This window comes from Numida meleagris, chromosome 6 (genome assembly GCF_002078875.1).
Source record: "Numida meleagris isolate 19003 breed g44 Domestic line chromosome 6, NumMel1.0, whole genome shotgun sequence".
Classification (NCBI taxonomy): domain Eukaryota; kingdom Metazoa; phylum Chordata; class Aves; order Galliformes; family Numididae; genus Numida; species Numida meleagris.
In genome coordinates this window covers 36,500,884-36,525,972 of record NC_034414.1, presented here as the reverse complement: position 1 = coordinate 36,525,972, position 25,089 = coordinate 36,500,884, and the positions used below count along the sequence as shown (strand labels likewise).

Sequence of the window (25,089 nt, the reverse complement as noted above, 5' to 3'; positions counted from 1 at the left end):
ATGTAATATATTGGTTGGCTTTGCTTGTTCTGTTTTAAAAATTACAAAATCTCAAAAATTTTCTTCTTTTATTTTTTTTCTTCACCTCTATTATCTTTTATTATGTCTGCAGCTGCACTGCTCCTTTTTAAAAAGCATTCTCTGCAATAGGCCAGTTTGTAAACCTAGTCTGTGTTCTGGACAAGCTGGAACAAAGTTGTGAAATATTTTACTTTCAGGTGTGGGCCTCACAGAAGGGAATTAATGAATAATATCCTTGTTGAGTACAACTATTGGTGAGAGATTATTAAGAATTTATTTCCTGAAAAGTATTCTACCTAGCTTATCAGTCCATAGTATTTTTGATTGACCCTGAAACCTCAAATATCTGTTAATTTTATCCCTTGTTCCAGATGGACTTTTTTCTCCATTCTGTACTCTTTGTATCAGCATATTTTTGTATTAAGTCTTAAATTCAAAGACTTTGCAAAAGAATTGAAATTAGGTAGGTAGTTATATTGAGTTCCAAGTGCCCCATCCCATTTCCTAAAGGAAATCTGGGGCTGGGTTTTGAAAATTACCTACTAACTTGAAAATGTCCAAGAACAGACATAGACAAAGCAGTTTTGCATCCCTACAGAGGTGCAGTGTAACAGGCTGTTTGGCTTGGCACAAGGGGAAACTACACCATCACTGGTCATGCAGTCCAACAGAAGAAGAAATCTTTGCTATACCATGTGGTTCTAGACATGCCTGTGTCTTCCAGCATGCACTGCAGATCCTGAAACTACTGAATACTGAAAAGTATGTTGGAGTATTCCAGCTTGCCCCAGTTATATCTGGGCTGTGACTATCTAGACTAAGGATATAACTGGGAGATTTTGGTCTTCCTGTTTCTTTTATTCTCTTTCTTCTCTCAGTCCTTATTTTCAGCTAACATTGTCTTTCTCTCTACTTCAGCATGTCCATGTCCTCTGAAACTGCTCTGATTACAATTCCACTGTGAACTGCTCTAAAACATCAAAATCCAGGTCTGCCAAATTAGCTTGAAATTCTTGGTTAACATTAGCTGAGACATAAAGTGGTCTAAACAAATATACGTATGTGTCTCTACACACAAGTTACATCCGTTGCAATGTTGGAAGAATATTATTTTAATTTTTGTTTACTGTTTGAATACACTGTTATTTTTGCCAGAAGTAACTTCATTATCATCATTGCCAGACCACCTTCCAAGATTGTGTTTTATCAGATTTTTTTACTATTAGCCTTGCAGCTATCGTAGAATATCAGCATCCATTTGTTTTCTACCACTGGCTCTCCATGTTCAGAGAAGAGAAAAAACTGGGTTCAGTTAAAAAAGGGTTTTCACCTGCTAAGACTTGGTACAATTATTATTTTTGTTTTGCTAGGAGACGTGAGATTTTTTCTTTGCAAGTACAAAACACATATAATTTTCATGCATACCAGTAAAAACAAATAAACAACAACAAAAAAAGATGAAGTCTCTAAGATGGCATTTTACTAAAAATTAAGACTCTGAAGTCAGCACTCCAAGATGATGATTCAAATAAAAATGCTTATAATGTACACCCAGGCTTTTTGAAATGCAAAATTGCCTAGAGATTCTATACAAATACATAGTTGGGGGTGGGGGCTCATATCAGGATAGGGACCTATCAGTGTTTACCTGCAGTGCAAGAAATGCAGTACCACATGTATAACATAGCACTCTTTCAGCAATTCAAAATTAAGATTGTTGTAGTGGAAATACTAGCATTTCCATGTATAGTTTCAGGAATGATTTTAAGGACATTCTTACTAATATTTTTGCAACAAATAATGCTTTGAATAGTGATTTAGAGTCAAGTAGCTACAGTGTTCCTTTTGTAATTACTGGAAACCTAGCTGTACAATAGTATACCAACCAAACAATACATTAAAAATGTAATAGGTCAGAGACATGCAAAGTAAAGACAGATGACAAGTGAAAATTAAAGATATTTGAGCAGATCTCAGTAGATATCATCTATTAATGTATTAAAAGCCACAGTCCTTATTCTGATTTTATATTATTTTACCATCAATACCATCAGCAATGAATACAAGGAAACACTTGCACTGATATATTAAAGACTCTAACATGCAAAGAAAATTGTTTAATTTATCAGAATCCTTTCTTGAAATGTATATGGGGATCAAGATCAAGTGCAAAGCCTCACTAACTGGATATAAGTTCAGAGTAAGGAAAGATTTACTGAGTCCTACAGTTAAAAAGATAGTAGCAGAAAATGTTTTTTAACGAGGGACTAGCATAGGGTTAAAGCCAAATTTTTCTTGAACAGATGATATTTCAGATGGCCACACTATTCCAGATGCATCAATTTCCTTGAAAATCCAATCCATATATGTGCATATGCTGTGCTGGCAGGAGGACTGACTGAAATGGCCAAAACCCAAGAGCTAATATTCTTTTGGCCAGAATAATGCAATTATTATTTTCCTAGCTATCAGTCTAAGCATACAGAGCCATCTGTTATGCAAAGCAAACATACACATCTCAATTACAGAAAATGCAGTTGCCTTGACAGAATTTGGATTACACCACTAACCAGGGCTGTAAAATTTGTTTTAAGCTACTGTATAATGGATGCTTTTCAGGAGCTTCCTAATTAGCATTTACCTGCTTAAACTAATTATCCATCCTTCTTCTTTACTGGCTTGTTAAACTTTGTTGGATACTACGCATAAAACAGATTAATGTGAGCATAAGACAATAATAAACATTAAAGTTCTGATTCTTTACTGTATTAGCAACATGGTGGCACACCAATTTCAAAATCTGAGATTCTTGATATCAATTCCCAAACAGATTAAGGCATGTATTAAAGTCTATTACAAAACAAGGGACTTTAATGAGAGAAAAGAATACAGATATGAGTAAGAAACAGCTCTAGCATTTGGTTTGCTAAAGCCAGCCAAAAATAACAATTACTGAACTTACAACAATCAATTTCTTGCATTTTCTTTGAGGACTTAATGAACATCTATCCTAATTCTCACCACATAATATTCAAAATGAGTCATTTTCTGCACCAAAAGTTAAAATTTCCCATTTCATTACTGTTGAGTACAGCAAAAGTAACAGTTATCAGTGATAATACTTGCCTCCTCATAGCAGTATAGGTACCAATTTAAAGGAAATAAATATTTATATCAGATTTTATTTTTCTCCTCTGAGCGACTGCAATAGAAAGAGATATCTTATCCTGCAAATCATCATGCAAAATCTTTCTTCTGCGTTTCTAAGCCCAAGTAGAAAGAAGCTATTCTAACAAAAGATTTCTGAATGCAGCGGGTAATCCTGCTAAGTACCAGGAAACAACTTTCCCTTCATTTCCATCCTCCCTTTTAATCTTTGAAAAACAGTCATTAGCAATTAAATTTAAAAAATACTATATTTAATATATTTTCTTCATGTTAGTGAACATTTGTGGAAGCGGCAAAACGTGTCCTTGTTGGAACCCTCGCTGCAAGACATTTTAATCGTCTCTTTCAGCATTTCTTGACTCCAAATGACTCCCTGTCATTGTGTCAGCTCCCTAGATAATGTAGGGTACTCCATAAACATCCAGTAATAGGACACAAGGGAAGTACTATTAATGTGTCCCTTTCCTATCAGGTATAGAGGTTTAAAGTTCAAAACAACCAAGAAAAGAAACTTCATTTGTTCCCAATAAATTAATAATGATCCTTCATGGCAAAAAGTTTTCAGGCACAAGTGTATCTTATTTGAACATCCAATACCGATAGACACGTTTTCAATTACTTCTCAGGATGAACCAGATGCAACTTTAAATAACTAATTGAATAATCCATGCAAAATACAGAAACTACATTATTATAATTTCTTTTAAAATGAGAAACAGAAGAACACATCACACACAATTGTGCTATAGAATTGAAAGCATGTACTTACTTGGGACAGGCCTAAGTAGATGGAGACAGTTTCAGAAATGTACAAAAATTTTCCTTCTTGATTTAGTGCAAATACAAACCCATCCAGGGACTGCAGAGAAAGAAAAGAATAGTAAATACATTAACTAAAAATTCGGAATCCTAAATAGAAATAGATTCAAACAAAGGTATCACAGAACAAATTGAGGAAAATATTCAGATGTGTGTTTTTAATTTGAATCCTTAAGACAATTCCTTTATAAAATGTATATATTAAAAATCAACACGAGTATATTCCAAAGTTGAAGGACTTACTGTTATGCTTATATCTGCCAGACACTGTATAAAATAATCTCATTTGCATATAGGAGAAATATGGAAAAATAAAATGTTCTTGAATTTTTTTTTACAGGAAGAAATAAATAAGAAAAACAAATAGCCTTCCAATCAAATCGTATGTAAGAAGATTCCCCCAACTCCCCAGAATAAAAGCAGAGAAAACTGAAAAAAAAAAAGTGAAAAAAAAAAAACGAAAAAAAGAAAATAAAATCCTACCATCACTCAAACCACTATGGACCTACATAATTTGTTAATTAATTGAGGATTACACACACACACACCATTTTCCTTTTGTGAGACAACAAACAAAGCCAATCAGCAGATTACTGTCAAATATGTTTACAGCTTAGGCCTATAGAAATGTTATGAATTTCATCCCTTTGGTATAAAACTCTAGATCAAATTTTTGTTTGACAGGTTCTGTCTTTGGATACAGTTTCCATTGCAACTGCAAACTGCAAAAATGCACACATTGATGCATATCTTTTGAAACATGACTGCAGTTAATAAACAAAGAACTATATTCTAAACTGACATGTGGAGTAAATCACTGTGCATCAAGATGGAAATATACATCAAGGAGCACAAGCAAATCTTTTCTAGGAACAAATTGCTTTTCAAATACTACATGTTCCTTTAGTTTTATGCTTTTTAGGTGGCTGACTGCTGGCAAAAATAATAATTAATATTGCAAATGTAAAATTACAAAGCTATAAAACTTGGAAATACAAATATATATATGTACAGATATCAGGGGATATGAAACACCCCAAGTGTTAAGATGAACAAGAAACAATCCCAAAACATCCCATCCTGAAAATTAATTTGGGATAAAAGTATGTGTAGAGCAAAAGTGTAACTACAGCTTTTGAGAGATCAGTATGGTTTTGGAAGAACAAAGTAAGCAAGACAAGAAGAACAAGAAGCAGACAAATTCAAGGAAGTATCTGACAACAAAGTCATGTAATCATTTCACTCCTTTACAAATACAGAACAGTGATTTCTTCTTTTTAATTTCTTTGATTCTTCTACTTCTTGATTAATTTCTAATACACTGCTGGTCAGAAACTGTCTTTAGGAAGCATTCACTCTACTCTGATGTAGTAGATGATTCAAAATTTTTTTTTCCTAAAAAAAATACACTACATATTGGAAAACAAACCCTTACTGCATTAAAAAAGACTCTAATTTATATTTATGAATTAACAAAAATTCATAAAAATCTGCATAGATTTCCTTCATGTAAAAAACATTTACATTATGGAAGCCATTTATGGCCTCTTATAAATCATCACCATTTCTTTTCAAATGATTAACGTCAGTTCCTTGAATTTTAACATCAATAACAGGTGGAAAATTTGGAGCTGTGAAGTTCAAACCTGGATCAATACAAGGACAATCAAAACCTTTACACATCTGATCTCCCCAAGTACATATCATTTCTTCTGCTGCTATCTACTTTCCCTAGCACAGAAAGACCAGAAGAACAGATCTTTAAGGGTCTCAGTATCAGCTGTCCCCATTCTCTGTCCCTTGTTCCTTTGAGGAAATTGTTTTAATCTGCTGTTAGAAATAAAACTGAAAACTGTCACGCTGATTCCCTGGCTACCTATGTATGTCCTTGCTAAAATGCCATTCTCCAACAACAACTTGCCATGCTGAATCAGGCTACCAGCAGTGGTTGATTTTCCTGTATCCAACAGTCTGCACCTACTTCAGAACAGTGTTTGAAGTATCAATGCCAGTTAGGTAGGTAATGACCAGCCTACTAGAATTTTCTTTCTAACTTCAGGTTGTTACTAGTTTGCATGGTCATGACAGGTGATATTCTGTTTAACTACTTCCACAATTAATGTGCTCAAGTTTCTTTTTGAATCAAATTATTTGGCCGGCTCAATAGTATCTTGAAGAAAGAAATCTCATAGTTTTTTGTGTTATCACATAAAAACAACTTTCCTCTTCCCATTTTTTACATATCCAATTTGCGTGATTCCCTTGCTCTTTTACTGGAAAAAGGCTCCATGCACTCAGAGCACATTCATGATCTGTTCCGTTTAGTACCCTATATTTTCTGGTATATCTGGATAGAGTTTTGTGAGAATAGCAAAAAGTAATTCTCTGAGTAATGGCTTTCTTTCCTCTCTTCTAAGCAAGCACAATCTTATTTAGGAACTCAGGCTTCTTAAACAAAAATTTGTAGAAAGCTTACAACACTAATTAAGCAGAAATATTCTCCTCAGTGTTGAGCTGGAATTGGCTAAAACTAGTTTTGCTGGAAATATATAAATAAATAAAATCTCAGGTAGACACAAGAGTAAAAAGAAATTACAACTTTTATGGCTTAAGTTTTTAAAGTCACCAGCAACTGGGAAGAGTCTTAATGTGAGAAGTGTTAAGAATCTTAAGCTTTTTCACATTACTTCTCCATTTCACTGTTGTCTTTCAGTTAAACAGTTTTAATGCTTTATCCTGTTCTTCTGCTTCCCTTTGGGAGATTATTCCTTACTTTTTACCTCCTAGTTTTACAAGTGAGGTACAATGGCACCACTGATGGAATGGCAGGGCCAGTGTAGCATACCTACAACACTTTTACCTTCTTGCTAACTAGTCATTTTTCACACCATAAAATTAATTAACCCAAGTAAGAAAACAGAAGCAACTACGTGGTGGTCATGTATTTTTTCTCTGTTACCTTTCCCTGCTCCCTGAAGTTATGTTTGAATAAAAATACTGACATAATTCACCATTTTATTAAATTGAGCAAAATTTGAAAGATTATTTAATCATATTTTGGAAAAGCCACTGATTAATAGCTAATAGAACAGCTAACTATTTCCATGCCTCAAATGCAAATACATTAGAAGTAATAAGCTCAAGTTCTCATATCAGAGAACAATGACCATAAAAATAGTAGAAGAAATGGCCATCTTCCAATGCAAGGCAGTTCCTCCCACCCGCATGAAAGGACTGAGATGGACCCCTTTTGTGACAATGTTGTTGTTCCTTATACAGGTCAAACAGTAGTTCTGAAGGACTGCCTCATTCGTTATTCATAGGTATTATTTATGAATATTTATTATTTAAGTAATGCGTGTTGAAATTTTTCAATTTTTCATAAAGTGTATGTCCTTTGTGCATGCCAAGAAAGCAACAGACTTCAGAGAAAGCTGGCAGATAACATAGCAGGGGTTATATTATATACTGAAGAAGACTATATGGTATCATTGTATCTATTTGCAAACAATTTTGTTTTAATGAGAAATCTTTGGAAGTATTATTTAAATTACATTTGCATAGCCAAGAAGCCAATAAATGTGAGACGGGTACTGGATTTAGTCAGCTTTCAAGTCCCTCTTTTAAACTGAGCGGCACATTGTCATGTCCAGCGGGAATTTCACTGTAGGTCAAAGGCAGATAGGATTTGTGTTTTGGATACTCCACAGTTCCAAAGTTATCATCAACTATGACATAGAAATAGGGCATGCAAAGGCAATGAGTATTCCATAAAATGTCCTGTTTTCATTGAAGGACAATATCAAAGTACAAAATTTGTACAAAATTTGATTTTGTTTTTATTTTTAAAAGTAAAATTCACGTTCATAAACTTTGTGCTATCTCATCTACTGTAGTGCCTTAAAAATGGTCAGGGTGAATGTCCACACCAATTTTAAGCACAATTAAATTTTAAAAAGACCAGCAACTTCTTGTTTAAACCTACACTTACTGCTCATATGCAGAATGTGATTAAAGCTGAATTTCCCCAGTACTTTTATTTCAGAAAACCATTATGTATTATACTGTTTCAATCACTGCAGGCTACTTTTTAATTTTTTTTTTTATACTGCCCCACTGTTTTCAACAGGCGCCAATTAAGATTCTGGGGTCAAAGGGTTAATTACATCTTCTTACCCGCTATGTAGAATTTTCTGATTATTAACCAAGGTTGGATTAAGATGAAAAAGAACCGACGCAAATGTTAATGCTTGCCCCTCCTTGAGAAGATTTATCATAATACCATGCTGAAATCTATATGCTTTCTTCAAAGCTGTTAGAGAATGAAATCTTAGAGGAAGCACTAAAATAAATGCTTTAAAGACATGGAAGTATCTGATTTATTGAGCCAGTTCTCTTATTCCTGAAAACTGTTCTAAGCTAGAGAGACAGGACTGATACAAGATTTCCTTTGTCACATATCAGCAAGTCAATGTGGTAGACATAAAGGAAGTGAGACTCAGATGTAAAAGTCACTAGCTACAGCACCTTTGAATAATAATGCCTATAATTATAATTTATGTCCTCTGACATCAGAATAATATGAAAATGTAAAGCATGGGATTTTAACCCAAAATACTAAGTGGCTTGTACAGTGTTTGTTGAATACTGAGGTTATTTCCTTTCAAGATAGGAAACCCACTGTATCGCTTTGACCGAATATGTGCTAATGTATAATGCATTGCGCTAAATGGATTTGTATTTGTCAGAGGAATTTTGTCCCAGCTATTTTTGCATATACCCAATACAGACAAATTTAATTCACTGGGGTCTTACTACAGTGTCCTTCTGGAGAATATCTTCATATTTCATACTATCCATGCAGTCCCTAATTCCTTCTAGTGTATTCCAGCACTGCAAAAAACCCTGTTACCCTGACCTAAACTCCAGTTAGAGTGAAGAATTACCAGTAGGCTAGGTTATTTTAATGATAGATTATTTTAAACTAAGCCTTCACCATCTGTTTCACCCCTAATTATGAATGCAAAAAGAACATATTTCACAATTACATCAGTAAAAAGTAAGATATACATGATTTAAATGCATGCATGTGTTCTTTGTCCAATGCAGCATGCATCTGTGATGTTTTTCTTGTATCTCAGGCTCTGATCAGGAGATAGTGGCTGGGGAAGGGACTACTTCCCCTGACAAAAAAGATTAACTGATATACTAAACTTTTTCCTGGCAAACAGATCATCTTAATTAGAATTTTTCATTGTTATAATAACATCATAACTGGAGCTGAGCATTAAAAAGCCTGTCACCAATTAAACATAGAGCATTCCATAACAGCAAATAGTTCTTCCCTTGCAATAAACGTATCATCACATAGTGTATTTACTGTGTTATAGCATGGCTTAAGAACATGGTTTACTAAGGATGGCAACAAAAACATGAGTTTCATCTCCAAATGGCAAGCATTCTTGGTCAGGGCTCTCAAATAAAACAAATGGCAGAGACAGTGGCTGACAGAACTCAGATTCAAAGCTTCAGTGCCGATTTACTGAGCTCTCACTGTTAAAACACCAGAGTAATATCCTCCAGCAACACCAACATACAAAATAGTAACTACTTAGGTGGAAAATCTGACCTTGGGCCTTCACAATTAAGTATTGTGAGAAAATGAGAGTATCATTCCTGGAAATGTGATCTTACATGTGTTGTATTTGATACATCAATATAAAGTTTGATCATGTACTGACTTACAAAAATCTCTAAAAGCTTTATTCCTCCTCTTCAGTCTTGTTAATACTTTGCAGAATACAACAACAACAAAATCCAAATAAAATAAAAAGGCATAAGACTGTCTGCAGTGTTCCTTGGGCTAAAAGCTTTTTTTTTTTTTTTTTTTTTTTTTTTTTACCACATTGTAAGAATCCCAACAAACCGCAAATTCTGTTTTCAGCTCTCATACCACTGCCATTTTTCAATCACAGTCCATGCATGGTTATACGACCATGTATTCCTTGGGAATCAATGACACACATTTGGCAAGCAACGTGTATTTGGCAACAAAACAATTGCCGTAAAAAAGATGATGCAAGAGGAGAAGCTCAAAGGTGTGGTTAGAAAAGACTTTGATGCCAGGCTCCTAACTTGTCATCTTCATGCTCTTTGCTTTTGTAGTCAGGATGCAATTTATGACAACAAGGAAGCGCCAGAAAATAAATGTATCAATAATAATATCTGTTTTATAGCTTGAAACCAAGAAACAAAAGAGTAAACTTTACTGATTCCCTCAATGAATCTTTCACTAGACTCACAGAATAACTGCGTTTATGTAACCAAAGAAGAAAAAACTTGAAGAGGCAGACTATTTGATTTAAAAATAAGAGATTTTGTTCTACATCAGGAGCACTGCAAGAAGAGAGTACAGAGGAAAAAAGTTTAGAGACAAGAATAATGTTTGAAAGCTGGCAGTTGGATTCTTAAGGTGTACTCCCAGGTGTATTCACCAACATGAAATTGAGAAATATCAGAGATAAGCCTGAGAATCATAGGAAGATTACAAATCTCAGAATTATGTGAGTTCAAGAAAAAAAAAAAACTAACTACAAACAACAAAACCACAGATCAAGAGTTTGACAATTTTTGTATGCAAAAGCAGTACATTACTTTTAGGGGCTTTGTGGATAGTAATTTCAATATTTTCTTGAAGGCCATTTTATATTTCTACAAAATTCCAAGCCATCCTGACTGCACAAATGAAACTGCACCGTGAAAGCTACTAAACTTACTGAAAAGTTGGCATCACAGTAGGAGAAAAAAATATATCCTTGTGTTAAAATGTATTGCTATTTGAAGAAATGGAGAGTCTTAATAATGTGAAAAAAAACCCTCACTAAACTCCAAGACAGATAGTTCGTAATTATTCCGCATCCTGTTTATCAGAACTTTTTTTTTTTTTGTCCAAACCTTTCATATAACATGTAGAAAACCATATCAAAGTCAAAATACAAATCAGAATGACAAAATTGAGTTAAATGATAGAAACCAGATGATCTTTAATTATCTACGTGAATTTTTTTGGGTCAAGTACTTGCACTATTTTGCTACACCCTCTGTATCTCTGCTCAGTCTGCTTCTGTTTGATGAACTGATCCAAAATACTGGGTTGAACTGTTGAAATTTTTCATGCAGGTTTTCATACATGCACTGATGTGCATTGCAGGAATTAAACTATTTCTTAGAAGTGGTCTGATGTCTTCTGCAGTAGAGTGATGGCTGAAGTGGAGTAGGTTATTTCAACTTATGCAGCATTAAGATTTTAATAGTCTGATGACATGCTAGAACTTGAGGTTTTTGAATCATTTTCATCCCTACAATGGGGAGGAGGCAATCTCTTTTGAGTAAAATATTTTACAAGGTGAGTAGCATCCACTATTAAGAGATAGGAAGTATGAGTTCACTCTCTTTTTTGAAACGGGTGGAAGATTATAAGTCATACATACTTTTTTTTTTACATGTAATGAAAATAGTTCCATAAAAGTTTCATTGCAAGATGTTCAATAAATTGTGCATTCCCTCTGTATTTGTGTATCTGTGGTTTCCTGGTTTGTGGTCTGCACTCTGATAAATTTCAAACCAAACTTTTCCACATGAAAAGTCAACTACTCTAAAGTCTGAACAATCTGAACAATCTGAAGTCTGAGTAACTTCAGCTTTAACTGTTTGAATGGATCTTTGAAAAGTAACTGAGAAAAGTAAGCTTACTGCTTATAGACTTAAGTTTTCAACAGAACATTTAAGCCACAAATGGACCACTCCAGGGGTCTGCTAGTACACAATAAAAAGATGAAAAATTGCTGTTCTCATTGAAAAATGCTATTGTTAATTTTTCATTCTTCTGCATAAATTATTCATTACTGAAAGAAAACACTAATTTACATTGGTACATGCTATACTAACCAGCGTTGACAACATTTGAAGTTAAAACCTTACTAGGCAGGATATTTATCTTCTCTTTACTATTCTCTTTCCTGAGATGAAAAAGGTACAAAATTAGTGTAAAGAAAAAGGGAGAAAAAAGACTCTTGATGGAGGGATTCAACACTGTTGCACTTAGTTAAAATTCAATTTTGTGGGAGTTGTGTATTAAAGCACTGACCTTTATCATCTTCATGATGCTCATTCCTGATGAACGCCTACACTTCAATTATATAGGATGACTAGTAATGCTTCCAGACTGTTTAGACAGCAGACTGTAATGCCAATAACTGTGTCCCATCTAACACAATCCATTGTACTATTTAGGGTAAGAATTATCATATAGAGATTATATTATTTACCATTTACTCTGAGAATTTAATTGTTCCAGCCAGGGTTAAGTGTATATCTGGCTGTGGACTGATTGGCTTTGCTTTGGATATACAGAATTTGAATATCAAGAGGTTTCTGTTCTTTGTTGGTACAAATATTCTGGTCATACATGCATTTGTGCTCCAAGAGGTGCTGCCCTAAGGACTTGATATTTTGCAGGTGCTTACAGTATTTACTACTACGAATGCCAAAACCAAAAGGGTAAACTGACAGAGCAGCAGGAGCTATGGTAAATAATGAGTGCTGGCAGGATAAGGGCTAAGTCTGCAGACCTGTGCCTCAGACTGACAACACAGAAAGAGACTGTGGGAATCTGATCTGAACGGAACCTATAGTGCAGATAGAAGTGTCCGTAAAAGCACAATTGACTGGGAGCAGCAAGTATTATTGTGAATGTTATTGTTTCCAAAGTGGCAAGTTTAAAGCCCCTTTATGTTATCTTGTATGAGCACTTCAGTTTATGTAAGGCCCATTCAAATCATTCATAAACATTGTATATCTGCCTGTTTGGTTAACATTTTTTTTTAATATACACAATCTTACACTATGTGAAAGTAAACAAAGTTATCCAAATGTTTATTGTCTAAAACTAGACAAAAAAATAGGGAAGATTTGTTAATTGTACTCTTAAAATAACACCTGCACTCATCAGTAGGCTTTCAGATGCTCCAATGATTGGTCCTGACAATTGGCTTGCTAGAATTAGCCCTCCAGCCCACGACTGAGTACATATGTATGAAACTGCAATGGAAGTAAGAACACATGAAGCAGAGAGGCTGTGCTCAGGAAGGAACAGGATGAGAGGCTTATGCTTAGCATCTTTAATCTATTAGATGGTAACACAGATCGCCAAAATAGATTTGAATGACAAATTGATTTGAGTCCTTTACCTAGCCTATCATACTGATTTATACCCTTCTTGAAAGAAGAGCATGTTGAGAATACTTTATAGACTTTGGAATACCTAATAGACAACAGAATATAGAAAAAATAAGATCAAAGAATAGAAGGAACATATCCAAAGTCCATCAAATCCAGTGCAATTTCTAACTAACCTCTGGCTGATGCATGAGGAAAACAACAACAGCAAAAACAAATGTACAACAAAAAAACCCAACAAACACATGTTCTTATCTTCAGCCTTTTATCCCATGTTATAATTCAAAGAAGGTAGAATCTGGTCCTAATTAACTGAGAATTTCTCCGTCTCTCATTAATCTGTGTACTAAGGTGGTAGATCCATTTCCTATACCAAGTTTTCCTACACGTATGGAACTGTGTAGCAGCTCCGTAGATGTCTACTTGAAAACTTGTAGAGAACATCTACAGCTGGACAAATTTAAAGCAGCCATTTGCTTTTCTATTCAAGATCAGCAAAGAAATGCCTCCAGGACTGTTACTGTTGATTTTGTACTTCTGTGACCCTTGAAACAAGAAGGATCTGGACTGCCATGAAAAAATCCTGCAAGTTACTGGAAAGCTTTAGGTGGGCATGAAAAATACATACCCATATCTCTTTGAACTTAGGTTCCTCTGCCCTGCATGTCTTTGTCCTCCTGCTAACAGCATCCTAGCACTAGATTCTAATGCTAAATTTGATAAGCAGGCAAAGATCTCAGAGAAATTCCTCCAGACTAAGGGAAAACAGAGTAATAATGGATAAAAGACCCTTAATGAGCCTTTGATGAACGAAGAGTTCCTACAGTATCAGACACCATATCATTTACATAGCAGAAAGAGCTTAAAGATTTCCCGGGCACTGAAAAATCCTCAGACAGCTTGCACATCTTTGACACAAAAGCCCATAGAAGACAAAATTGAAGTCTACAGAAAACTATCTTGTACTACTGTGGCACCCATGGGAGAGCTGGTCTCCATTTACTCAGCTGTTAAGAGCAGTGAACATGAGAGTATTGTGAATTGACAAGACTAATAGAAAAACAAACAATTTCCTGAAACAAGTTAGAAATTTCATTAATAATAGAAGTATGTCAAAATCTTCCCCAAACTGGCCACTATGTCTGCTTTCTACACAGTAAAGTTGATGTCTCTATGCTGGATTGCTGTACTTCCTTCCTCAAGTGTTTTGAGGTTGGAGTGCATCACTCTAAGAGCATATTTCACAAGAAAGTGGGGAATGCGAGTTTATGTGAAAATCAATTATCCTGATGGAATCAGAGGTCTGTACCTGAATGATTTCAGGCAATGAACCAGTTTGTCACTACAAAACACTACACTGACCTTCCAATTCTGTTTCACAGCTGGAATGTGAAAACAGGTGAGCACACAAGCATGTACCTCTGCCATCAGCAGGACTCCAATCTCACCCTAGGCTGTGAGAAAACACTGCTTTTCTCCCTCCCTGCCTCACTCTATTCCTCCCTTGCTTCCTTCCCTTTCTTTCTTTTTTTTTTCTCCCCTGAGCCTGTGTAGATAAAGATAAGTATGGATTTTGCTGTCTACCAGCTCATTGCAGAAATTCAAGCATATCAACTGAGCAGTTCTTTCAGCGAAGAAGCTTTATATTCTTTTATAAATGCAAGTTCATACATTATAGTGGCACCTCTGACTGCTGTGATAATTAAGGGTCTGTATTTCCGTAATAAAATCCTACTTTCTAGGGTGGGGAGGGGTGAGTGGGTTATGATTTGTCCCTACCAGCAGAAGCCAGAAATACAAGGTTTCAACCAAGATCATCCTGAGAAAATCAGTTCCACAGCAACCATGTGAAGATGTTCCTTTGTATGTTTACCACAGTCTAAGTGTGCAGCCACACTGTCATGAGATGCCCCTAGGGTGTCCCCTGGATCAGCTCCAGCTTAAAATATCAATAACCTGCTCATCAAAAGGTGCTCAAGATTTCATTCAGATTGCAGAGTAAAATAGCTGTCTGCTGTGCCAATAGTGCACACACCACATTATCTAAAGAGCTCCAAATAAGTCCTGACACCACCATCCCTAATGCTGCTTATTGTGCATGTCAACAATCCGCACATTGTATCCCTTGTCCTGAGTAGGAACTGACATATTGTTCTACGCTGTTACTTACTGTTACACTCCAACTTGTGAGACCTGGAAAGTCTCTTCCTAAGGTGACTGTGGTAAAACTACCTTCATCTACAGAACTGGTGAAACAAAACTCCTCTATTCAAGTGTTAGCACCATTTTCTTTTTATTCAGAAGTACCATCCTAGTGTAACATCCTAGCTTTTTCTGCGTCCACTGTGATATTATTCTCCTTTCGGCTCCATTAAGAAGTCACATACACCTGCTGTTGTCTCCTACCTTGAGCAATATCTTTTTTCAGATCCTAAGCAATACCCTATGTGTTTGCTTGCTCCTCTAAATCACAGGCAGTTTATACAGTTATGTTGGCACCATTACTGCATGGTGCTAAATTCCCGCTCCTGCTACTTGGAGGTCCTGTAATTTTGCAGTTTGACAACATCTCCCTAGTGCAGCTTACTTTTTAAGTTCTACTCTTGGCACATCAACATAAGAACATCTAGTGCAAGTTTAACTTCAACCTTTCTGTAACAAAAATAAAATACAAAACAGAATTTCCTCAAAATTAATTTTACCTGTCTCAGAAGCTTACTATTTTCTCCATTCCCTTCCCTATCCTTAAATTACTGGAAACTTACCTTGAGCCAGAATCACAAAACCAACTAGATTCTGGTCAGTGCCTTTTATGCTGCTGTACGAACGCCCTTCCAGTTCAGTTTCTGGTCTGTACTTGCCCAAATGAACATGCTTCCTGACACACAACAGAGGAAGCAGCATGGATAGACTTCTGCATATAAATTTGCCATTTTAATTGGCAGCCACCCTTCTAACTTAAAATAAATAAATTTAAGTAGTCATGCTTTAATGAGTTCCGACATTTATCTGAATTTCTTCAATCTGTTCTCCGTCACTATAGTGAAAAAGAAATGGTGTTTTATCAGTCCTTCCCTGATTCTGGCTTGAAACCAGATGGGAAAGTGAAGAAGCACACGCACACAGAGTAACTGCAACAGAAATACAACCAAATGTTTTACACATCTGAGAGGACTGTTTGAGTTCTGCATTAGTGTTTAAAATCTAAACAGTTTTTCAGCCTAGTTCTGTCCGTAGCAGGATTCCAATTCAACTTGATAAAGCATATTTCCTGTGACACTTAAGAAAAACTGTTTTTATTTCTAAATTATGTTTTTTAAGAGATGATAAAATAAACCTAGCAGGGTGCTTGGAAATTCAAAAGGCTTTTTGACCCTAAATGATAGACATTCTCATTGCATGAAACTTTAAAGCATTCTTGTTTTATACTGCACTTTATCTTGACACATATTTCTAGCTGTACTCTGTTGGAATAAAATTCTCCCTCACAAAATACCTGTGCCACTTCCCAACTCTATAATGAAGCCACTATTCCTCCCACTGATACCACAAGCTATTATTAAAATTATTTTTGAAAACTCATCTGTAATAATGCAAATGTAGAACCAGAATTTCCAATTAAGCAACTCAAAAGAAAAGGAAAAAAGTCTGACAAAACCAGTTCTGGAAAGCAAATAGAAAGCATGCACATACTACAGCTATTTGATATTAGTGCATCTAGAGTAACAAATCTAAACACCAAATTCCAGTGACAGTCCACTTCTAAAGATCTTACTGATGCCAAACCTACTTCTGAAGAATCTCATCTTTCTGACCCCAAAACTTAATTCAGAGCAGAATTAGTGTTTCCTGTACTATCCTCTAATAGTAATTTAAAACCAAACCAAACCTAAAATCCTGATAAAGGCAATAGCAAATTTATCAGTTATTTGAAAAAAAAAAAAAGACTACAGATACCTCTGTGATATATTCATTAAGATGTGCAGATAGATCTGTAGATAGTCTACTGGTCTCAAAGGTAAAACAGATTAGACAGAAATACAGGGTACGGGTTAATATCCCTGTGGGTGTCAAAACCATTGCACACAGATTGGAAAGCATTCCTTGAATCTCTGAAGGTAAACCAAAAGGTCTTTGTTATTGCTAAGAAAGGGAGAAATTTAAGCTATATAAATGTTGTAAAATTTACCTTTTGATTAAGAAAGCTGCAGGAAAGAATGTAAATGCACAAAAAAAAAAAAAGATCACAGAATTTAGGCTGAAATTTTAGCACAAACAGGGAATTTCTAGAAACTAACTACTGGTATATATTACAGACATGATGGATTTCGAACAGATCCACATAAATCCAGTAATATTTCGAGACTGACACATAAGCATATATTACTATGACCTACAATAGTTATAGTCTATATGTTACATATAATAATATTTCAAAAATCACAATTATCCAACTACTTCAAATCCATGTCCTATTACACACTAAAATGTTATGCTTTTCATACAAATGATACCACAGCATAAACTGTTCTTGCAAACATTAGAGCTTTAAATAGCATTTACTTTTTCTAAACGCTTGTTGAACACAGCAGGTATCAAAATGATTTAGCATCATGAACAAATATATATGGTTGTTTGAGCCCAAATTTTAAGCAGATAAACCTATTTTCTGGTCCTTCATTAAACAGACTAGAAATGAGCTAAAAGGCAGCATATTCTGGCAACTTACTGCTTCAAATGAACTTTCTCATAATAGAGTACTGTGCTTAAAAGAACATAAAAGCAAATCACAGGTCTCACATATTCAATGAATGGCTCATCTGCAATATTTCCTCTTACAGCTTTCAAGTAGGACTGTGCACTGTGGAAAAAAATGTGCAAAGGTAATACGCAGAGTGTTGTGCAGTCTACAATCAATAAACAGAGAGAAGACATTAACCAGGAGGCTAATAAAAAGATGCTGCCCTAGACAGTAACATAAGGAGCATTGATGTATTTTTCTCTTCAAAAAATGCTATTCTTTATGCTGATTTTCCCTTAGCATTGCAGTAGTTTCTCTGTGTATATACACATCACCTTACTTTTTTGTGTTACTCCAATTTTATGTTTGCATTTTATTTTCTCATTTCCTTCCTGCTACTCCCCTGTTTCTCTTTACCAGCTTGATGTTTACACAAACCTTTACTAGAATTGCAGGGTTTGGAGAGACCCCATGTTTTTCTTTGTTGCAATGCCCACATTTTTTTTCCCAGAGAAATGATAAGTTTACCCAAAAAATAAAAAGCTAATACAACCTTTTGCTCATCAACAAAGTATGTCTTGTAGCCAGGAATAAGTTAATAAAACAAGGAAAAAGCTTAGTGGCTTAAAGAAAAAAAAAAAACCTCCTTGGGGTTATGAACGAACAATGTTGTTTTTTCTTCCCAGCGTGCAAGGATTTAATTAAGTGATAACAGTCACCTTGGGGTGGCTGCACAAGGCAATAATATCTAGGTGAAGAAAAATGCTGAAGAGAGTTGAGTACAGTCAATTTATCTTCAGAGAAGGCAATAAATGAACAAAGCATAGGTATTTGGCTGATTGTTTTGGAATGTTTCCATTACTGATAAACATCAAAATAAAAGGACAAAGATTTGGTATTTTCAGTATCTGAAATGTATTAAATACAGAAAGAAACGCAGGAATAAATCAGTGTGAGGTCATATCCTAGAGTTCTAATTGCAAACGGTTTGGTAATTATTCAAGCTAAACATAGAACAAGGGAATTTTAATGTTGACACAAAGGATAGAAATACAGCTGAGTTGTGTATTTATAGCAAACACAAAACACTGGATGAATTTCATTCAGAACAAAAAATTTGTAAGCGTATATGGCAAGAAGTGACATATATTAGACAAATATATGCAACTTCATGGTCAACAACCCAAATTCAAGGATTTAAAAATATGTTTGTGGAAGCTCTTCAGGAAACAAGCAGTAAGCTCAACTGTCTACAAGACTAAATTCTGCCACCCTTGTAAGCAAAGAAAATCGCTTGTGAGAAAGAGCAACACAAAGCAGAGGAAAGACTACCACAAAGAGGTATCCTCACTTACCACAAAGCTGCTAACAATTTACATTATTTGCAGGGTGGCGTTTGAAAGGAATACATGAGCTGTCCTTCAGGAGTTTTAATGTGCAAAGAGGTTCTGAAAGCCATTTGCCCATTTCCCACAATAATACTCAGTCTTCCAAAACATAACACAACTTGGAGTCCAGCTATGGCAGTTGTTAGTGAGTGACGTGACCAAAGTCTGTGACAGATGGACATGAAACGTAATTTGGATGGAAGATGGCCTAAACACACCAATAATCTTGGGAATTCATCACATTCCAGCATTTGTCCCTCTCAAGCTGGAAACTCAATTTCCCCTTTAATATTTCTACTTTTCCTGAATATGTCTCCAGCAGGGAGGGAATTGATAGCTATTTTCTTTAGTTTTGAACTGGGTGAAATACTCCTCCCCCACACACTTTGCATGAAGATGATAAAGCCTACAGAGAATTATTTATTTACTTTTAATAACGTGGGCAGATATTCTTTCAAAAAGAAAGATCAAGTCAACAATGATTGGCTCACACAACATCCTATGTCAAGGAAAGGCTGACAAGGCAGACATCCTGGTGGGGGTCTGTTATAGACCGCCTAACCAGGATGAAGAGACAGATGAGGCGTTCTATAAACAGCTGGCTGAAGTTGCGCGATCGCCTGCCTTTGTCCTCATGGGGGACTTCAACTTTCCTGATATATGCTGGGAATACAACACGGCACAGAAGCAGCAGTCTAGGGAGGTTTCTAGAGTGTATGGAAGATAACTTCCTTCTGCAGCTGGTGAGAGAACCTACCAGGGGAGGTGCCCTGCTAGACCTGCTGTTTACAAACAGGGAAGGTCTTGTGGGAGATACGGAAGTTGGGGGCTGCCTTGGACAGAGCGACCATGAGATGGTAGGGTTCTCAATTCTTGGTGGAACCAGGAGAGGGGACAGCAAAACAGCTACCTTGGACTTTCGGAGGGCAGACTTTGAATTGTTCAGGAGACTGGTAGGGAGGGTCCCTTGGGATTCGGTCCTGGAGGGTAAAGGGGTCCAGGAAGGCTGGTTGCTCCTCAAGAAGGAAGTCCTGAAGGCGCAGGAACAGGCTGTCCCCCTGAGCTGCAAGATGAGCTGGCGGGGAAGGAGACCAGCATGGATGAACAGGGAGCTTTTCCTGAGGCTTCAGGAGAAAAAGAGAATCTACCTCCTGTGGAAGAAGGGACAGGCAACTCTGGGAGAGTACAAAGAGGTTGTCAGGATGTGCAGGGAGAAAATTAGAAAGGCAAAGGCCCAGCTCGAATTAAGCTTGGCTGCTAGGATTAAAGGGAACAAGAAACTCTTTTACAAATATATTACAGTAAGAGGAGGACCAAGGAGAATCTCCATTCTTTACTGGACACGGCTGGGAATGTGGCCACTGAGGACAATGAAAAGGCTGAGGTTCTCAACGCCTTTTTTACGTCTGTCTTTAAAAGCCAGACCAGTTGTCCTCAGAGCACTCTACTCTCTGACCTGGAAGTCTCGGATGGGGAGCGAAATAAACCCACCATGATTCAGGAAGAAACGGTCAGAGACCTACTACTCCACCTGGACTGCCACAAGTCCATGGGGCCGGATGAGATCCACCGGAGAGTACTGAGGGAGCTGGCAGAGGAGATAGCCAAGCCGCTTTCCATCATCTATCAGTGTTCCTGGTCAACTGGAGACTTGCCAGTGTGACTCCCATCTACAAGAAGGGTCGTAAGGAGGATCCGGGGAACTACAGGCCTGTCAGCCTGACCTCGGTGCCAGGGAAGGTTATGGAGCAGATTGTCCTGAGGGAGATCACGCGGCATTTACAGGACAACCGGGGGATCAGGCCCAGCCAGCATGGGTTTGTGAAGGGCAGGTCCTGCTTGACCAACCTGATCTCCTTCTATGATCGAGTGACCTGCCTGGTGGATGAGGGAAAGGCTGTTGATGTGGTCTACCTAGACTTCAGCAAAGCCTTTGACACTGTCTCCCACAGCATTCTCCTGGAGAAACTGGCAGCCCGTGGCTTGGACGGGCACACTCTTTGCTGGGTAAGGAGCTGGCTGGAGGGCTGGGCCCAGAGAGTGGTGGTGAATGGAGTTAAATCCAGCTGGCAACCGGTCACGAGTGGTGTTCCCCAGGGGTCAGTGCTGGGGCCTGTCCTCTTCAATATCTTTACTGATGACCTGGATGAGGGCATCGAGAGCACCCTCAGTAAGTTTGCAGATGACACCAAGCTGGCAGGAAGTGTTGATCTGCCTGGGGGTAGAGAGGCCCTACAGAGAGATATGGACAGGCTGGATCTCTGGGCTGAAGCCAATGGGATGAGGTTCAGCAAGACCAAGTGCCGGGTCCTGCACTTTGGCCGCAACAACCCCAGGCAACGCTACAGGCTTGGGGCAGAGTGGCTGGAAGGTTGTGTGGAGGAAACAGACCTGCGGTATTGGTCGATGCTCGGCTGAGCATGAGCCAGCAGTGTGCCCAGGTGGCCAAGAAGGCCAATGGCATCCTGGCTTGTATCAGACACAGCGTTGCCAGTAGGAGTAGGGAAGTCATTGCCCCTCTGTACTCAGCCCTGGTGAGGCCCCACCTTGAGTACTGCGTCCAGTTTTGGGCCCCTCACTGCAAGAAAGACATTGAGGCCCTGGAGCATGTTCAGAGGAGGGTGACGAAGCTGGTGAGGGGACTGGAGCACAGGCCTTATGAGGAGCGGCTGAGGGAGCTGGGATTGTTCAGTCTGGAGAAGAAGAGGCTCAGGGGGGACCTTATCACTCTCTACAACTACCTGAAAGGAGGTTGTAGTGAGCTGGGGGTCAGCCTCTTCTCTCTTGTAACTAGTGACAGGACGAGGGGGAATGGGTTCAAGTTGCACCAGGGGAGATTTAGGCTGGACATTAGGAAATACTACTTTTCTGAAAGAGTGGTCAGGCGCTGGAATGGGCTGCCCAGGGAGGTGGTTGAGTCACCGTCCCTGGAGGTGTTCAAGAAACATTTAGATATAGCGTTGAGAGACACGGTTTACTGGGGTTATTGGTGGTAGGTGGATGGTTGGACTGGATGATCTTGTAGGTCTTTTCCAACCTAGCTAATTCTATGATTCTATGATCCTGGGTAAAAATATGACATGCACGTGTATGTGAGGGAGCAGGCAAGCGTATTTGAGTTTAAAGAGAAATACCAATTTCTGAAAAATATATGTTTTAAGTTGAACAAAAATCATAAAACAAGCTTCTCTATATCACTTCATTATGCCTTCTAGTGCATGTTCAGCTATCATATTACTAAAACACTGATTTTTCAACGCTTTTCAAGACCCCAAACACAAGACTTTCTTTGACAACTGGTCTCGCTGCAATTATCTTCCTCCCAAGACCAATATGACCTTTAAAAATTATTTATTTTTCACCTCTAAGAGGCTGAAGGTTTGTCACCAGTCTGTAGCTGCTGTTTGGCCTTGGTAATGTGATTCCATCAGTTATCCCAGTTATCCTCATCTCCATCAAAATACAAGGGAAGCTTTATCTTATTCCTCCTTTTAGAGAGATTTTCTTTAGGGAAAAGATTGGGATTGAGAGATTGGGACACATGAAACTAACATTTCTCTTTCACATAGTTAAACAGTCGAGTATCTTTTTTATGTTGCCAAACTATGTTCTGATTGTGTACGCTGATTAACATACTACAATTTAATACAGCACTTGTCTGGAGCAAAAAGAGAAATGAACTTGCTTTGCCATAGAAATGGGACAAGTAACTACCTAAAACATCTTTTAAAATTTCAGCATGGAAGTATTGTTTTACAACTGTTTAAATCTTGTCAGTTTGATATTTAATCTTTGATTTTGTCTGAACTGCAGAGCTGGTGAAAACAAATATAACAGATTACCCCTACTATTTTGAACTGCTTATTTTCTTCTAAATCCTTTTATTTGCAGAAATTGCCTCTCAGAAATTCTAATAATCTTACCTGAAGAACAAATGTTAGGAAGTACGTCACTGTTGCCTTCTGGAAGGCTCAGAGATTAATGTCAAAGGATTAGAAGAGCCCATCATTAGTTTGTTCATTGTGTGAGTTGCTTTTCGGACACTTAAGTGTCTTATATTTTTTCATCTATAACATGAGAACAAACAACACCATCCCCTCTAAATTATCCTGAGATCACTGCATTTTACAGAATCTGCAAGTATGGGTCACAGTCACAACCAAATACACTAAGTAGGGTTCGGAGAATTTTTACATCAGCAATAGAAAAAAAAATGATTTGAAATATTTTTTTAGACTGAGGCACAAACAATTCCTGTTGACGTTAATGGGAGTTTTAAAGCTGATGCCTGAAGGACCGTATCAGAGCATAACCTGAAGATTAGAAAAGCTGTTTCTATTCTTATACAGTAAGAAAATCTGTTTTATGTCTTTACAAATGAAGAAACAGCCCCCTTCTGCAACACACATTTAGATGGAATAAAAAAAAACAAATAGACTGCTTTTTCATTAATCGAATGACTTTGTTGCCTGACACAGGCTGATTACACCCACATGTACAGATGTATATAAGAATGTAATCATTGAGAACAATATGCAGGATAGTACCAGAAGCAGACTGACTGAGAACACTACCAAAGTCAGTGCATGCTCCAGTATCTATCCTACTGAGAAGAAAAGATGGTGGGAGTCCAACAATGCTGCTATTTTTGATGATTTCTTTCTACTAACTCCAAAGATGATGAGCCTATTTTTTCTGATTGCCAGCCCTGCATTTCCAGACAATTTCACAGTCACGACTGGTTTCTGCTTGTCTATTCAGCCAGACATATACTTTGCTCAGTCACATCTAACTGGTAATGAGAAAGAAAGAGAAGAAAACATACACACCTCATCTAGCACAAATATCTTTATTTGGTCTGGCCTTTCTGGAAAGTGACTCCAGTATCTACCTGCCTTTGGATCAGTTTAAAAATATTCACAATGTTCTCTTAAAGGCCATCTTTAAAGAGGAGCAGAACAAACAGCCCTGTACCTTTCATTACACAGCTACAAGGAACACCTAAGAGCAAGTACAGAGGCATGAAAATTACCTGCCTGTAGATTCATGAAATGTTCATTACCTCTGTTCACACTCAACCAATTTTATTCACAAACAGTTAGAAATTTTTATTAAAAAAGAAGGAAAATTAAGTCTTGCATAGTATAGCGGCCAAGGTCTCACTTCCCTATTATCACAGAAGTTCTGCACAGTCACAGAGAAGTGACAAGTTTTTCAAGCTCCAGCATGTTGAAATGGAATACTATGTTATCTTGCTAAATATGGTCTAGAGGCATCTGTAAATTCTGGTTCTAAAACTAGTGCTTAATTTCACTGTTCAGAAAATAACGAGAAAATGTGATTATATGGGCATGACTTTTCTTTGCTTTCATATTTCCTTTTATGAGACTTGGAAGTTATTTTTTCTCCCCAGAGAGAAACTATACTAACCGAGTACTAGGAGTATGTGTTAAAACTTGACTTAGCAGAAATATTCTCCTTGCTAATTTCAAGATACAGAGCATTTCTCAGGAATCCAAAGTAGAAAAGCCTTGGAGTGGGTTCCTGACTCTGCTGGAAGGATGAAAACTAGATGGAGGTGAAGAATGGAAAGGAGGGAAATTGGAAAGTCCAACTCAAAAAAAAAAAAAAAAAAAAGAAAAGAATGGAGGAGACCACAGTGGAGTAGAAAAAATAATAAGTTCAACCATTCTTGAAGGTTGAATATGATGAAAA

The 25,089-nt window shown here is 37.1% G+C and overlaps 1 protein-coding gene across 2 annotated transcripts in view; it reads right to left on the bottom strand.

Annotated features, from left to right (window-relative positions):
- NPAS3 (neuronal PAS domain protein 3) overlaps positions 1–25,089 on the bottom strand; it is a 629,619-nt gene that overhangs the window by 187,434 nt on the left and 417,096 nt on the right. For both annotated transcript variants that reach the window (XM_021402757.1, XM_021402758.1), the window contains one exon: positions 3,959–4,048. In XM_021402757.1, coding sequence (XP_021258432.1) covers positions 3,959–4,048 — 90 coding nt within the window. The remainder of the gene's footprint in view (positions 1–3,958; positions 4,049–25,089) is intronic.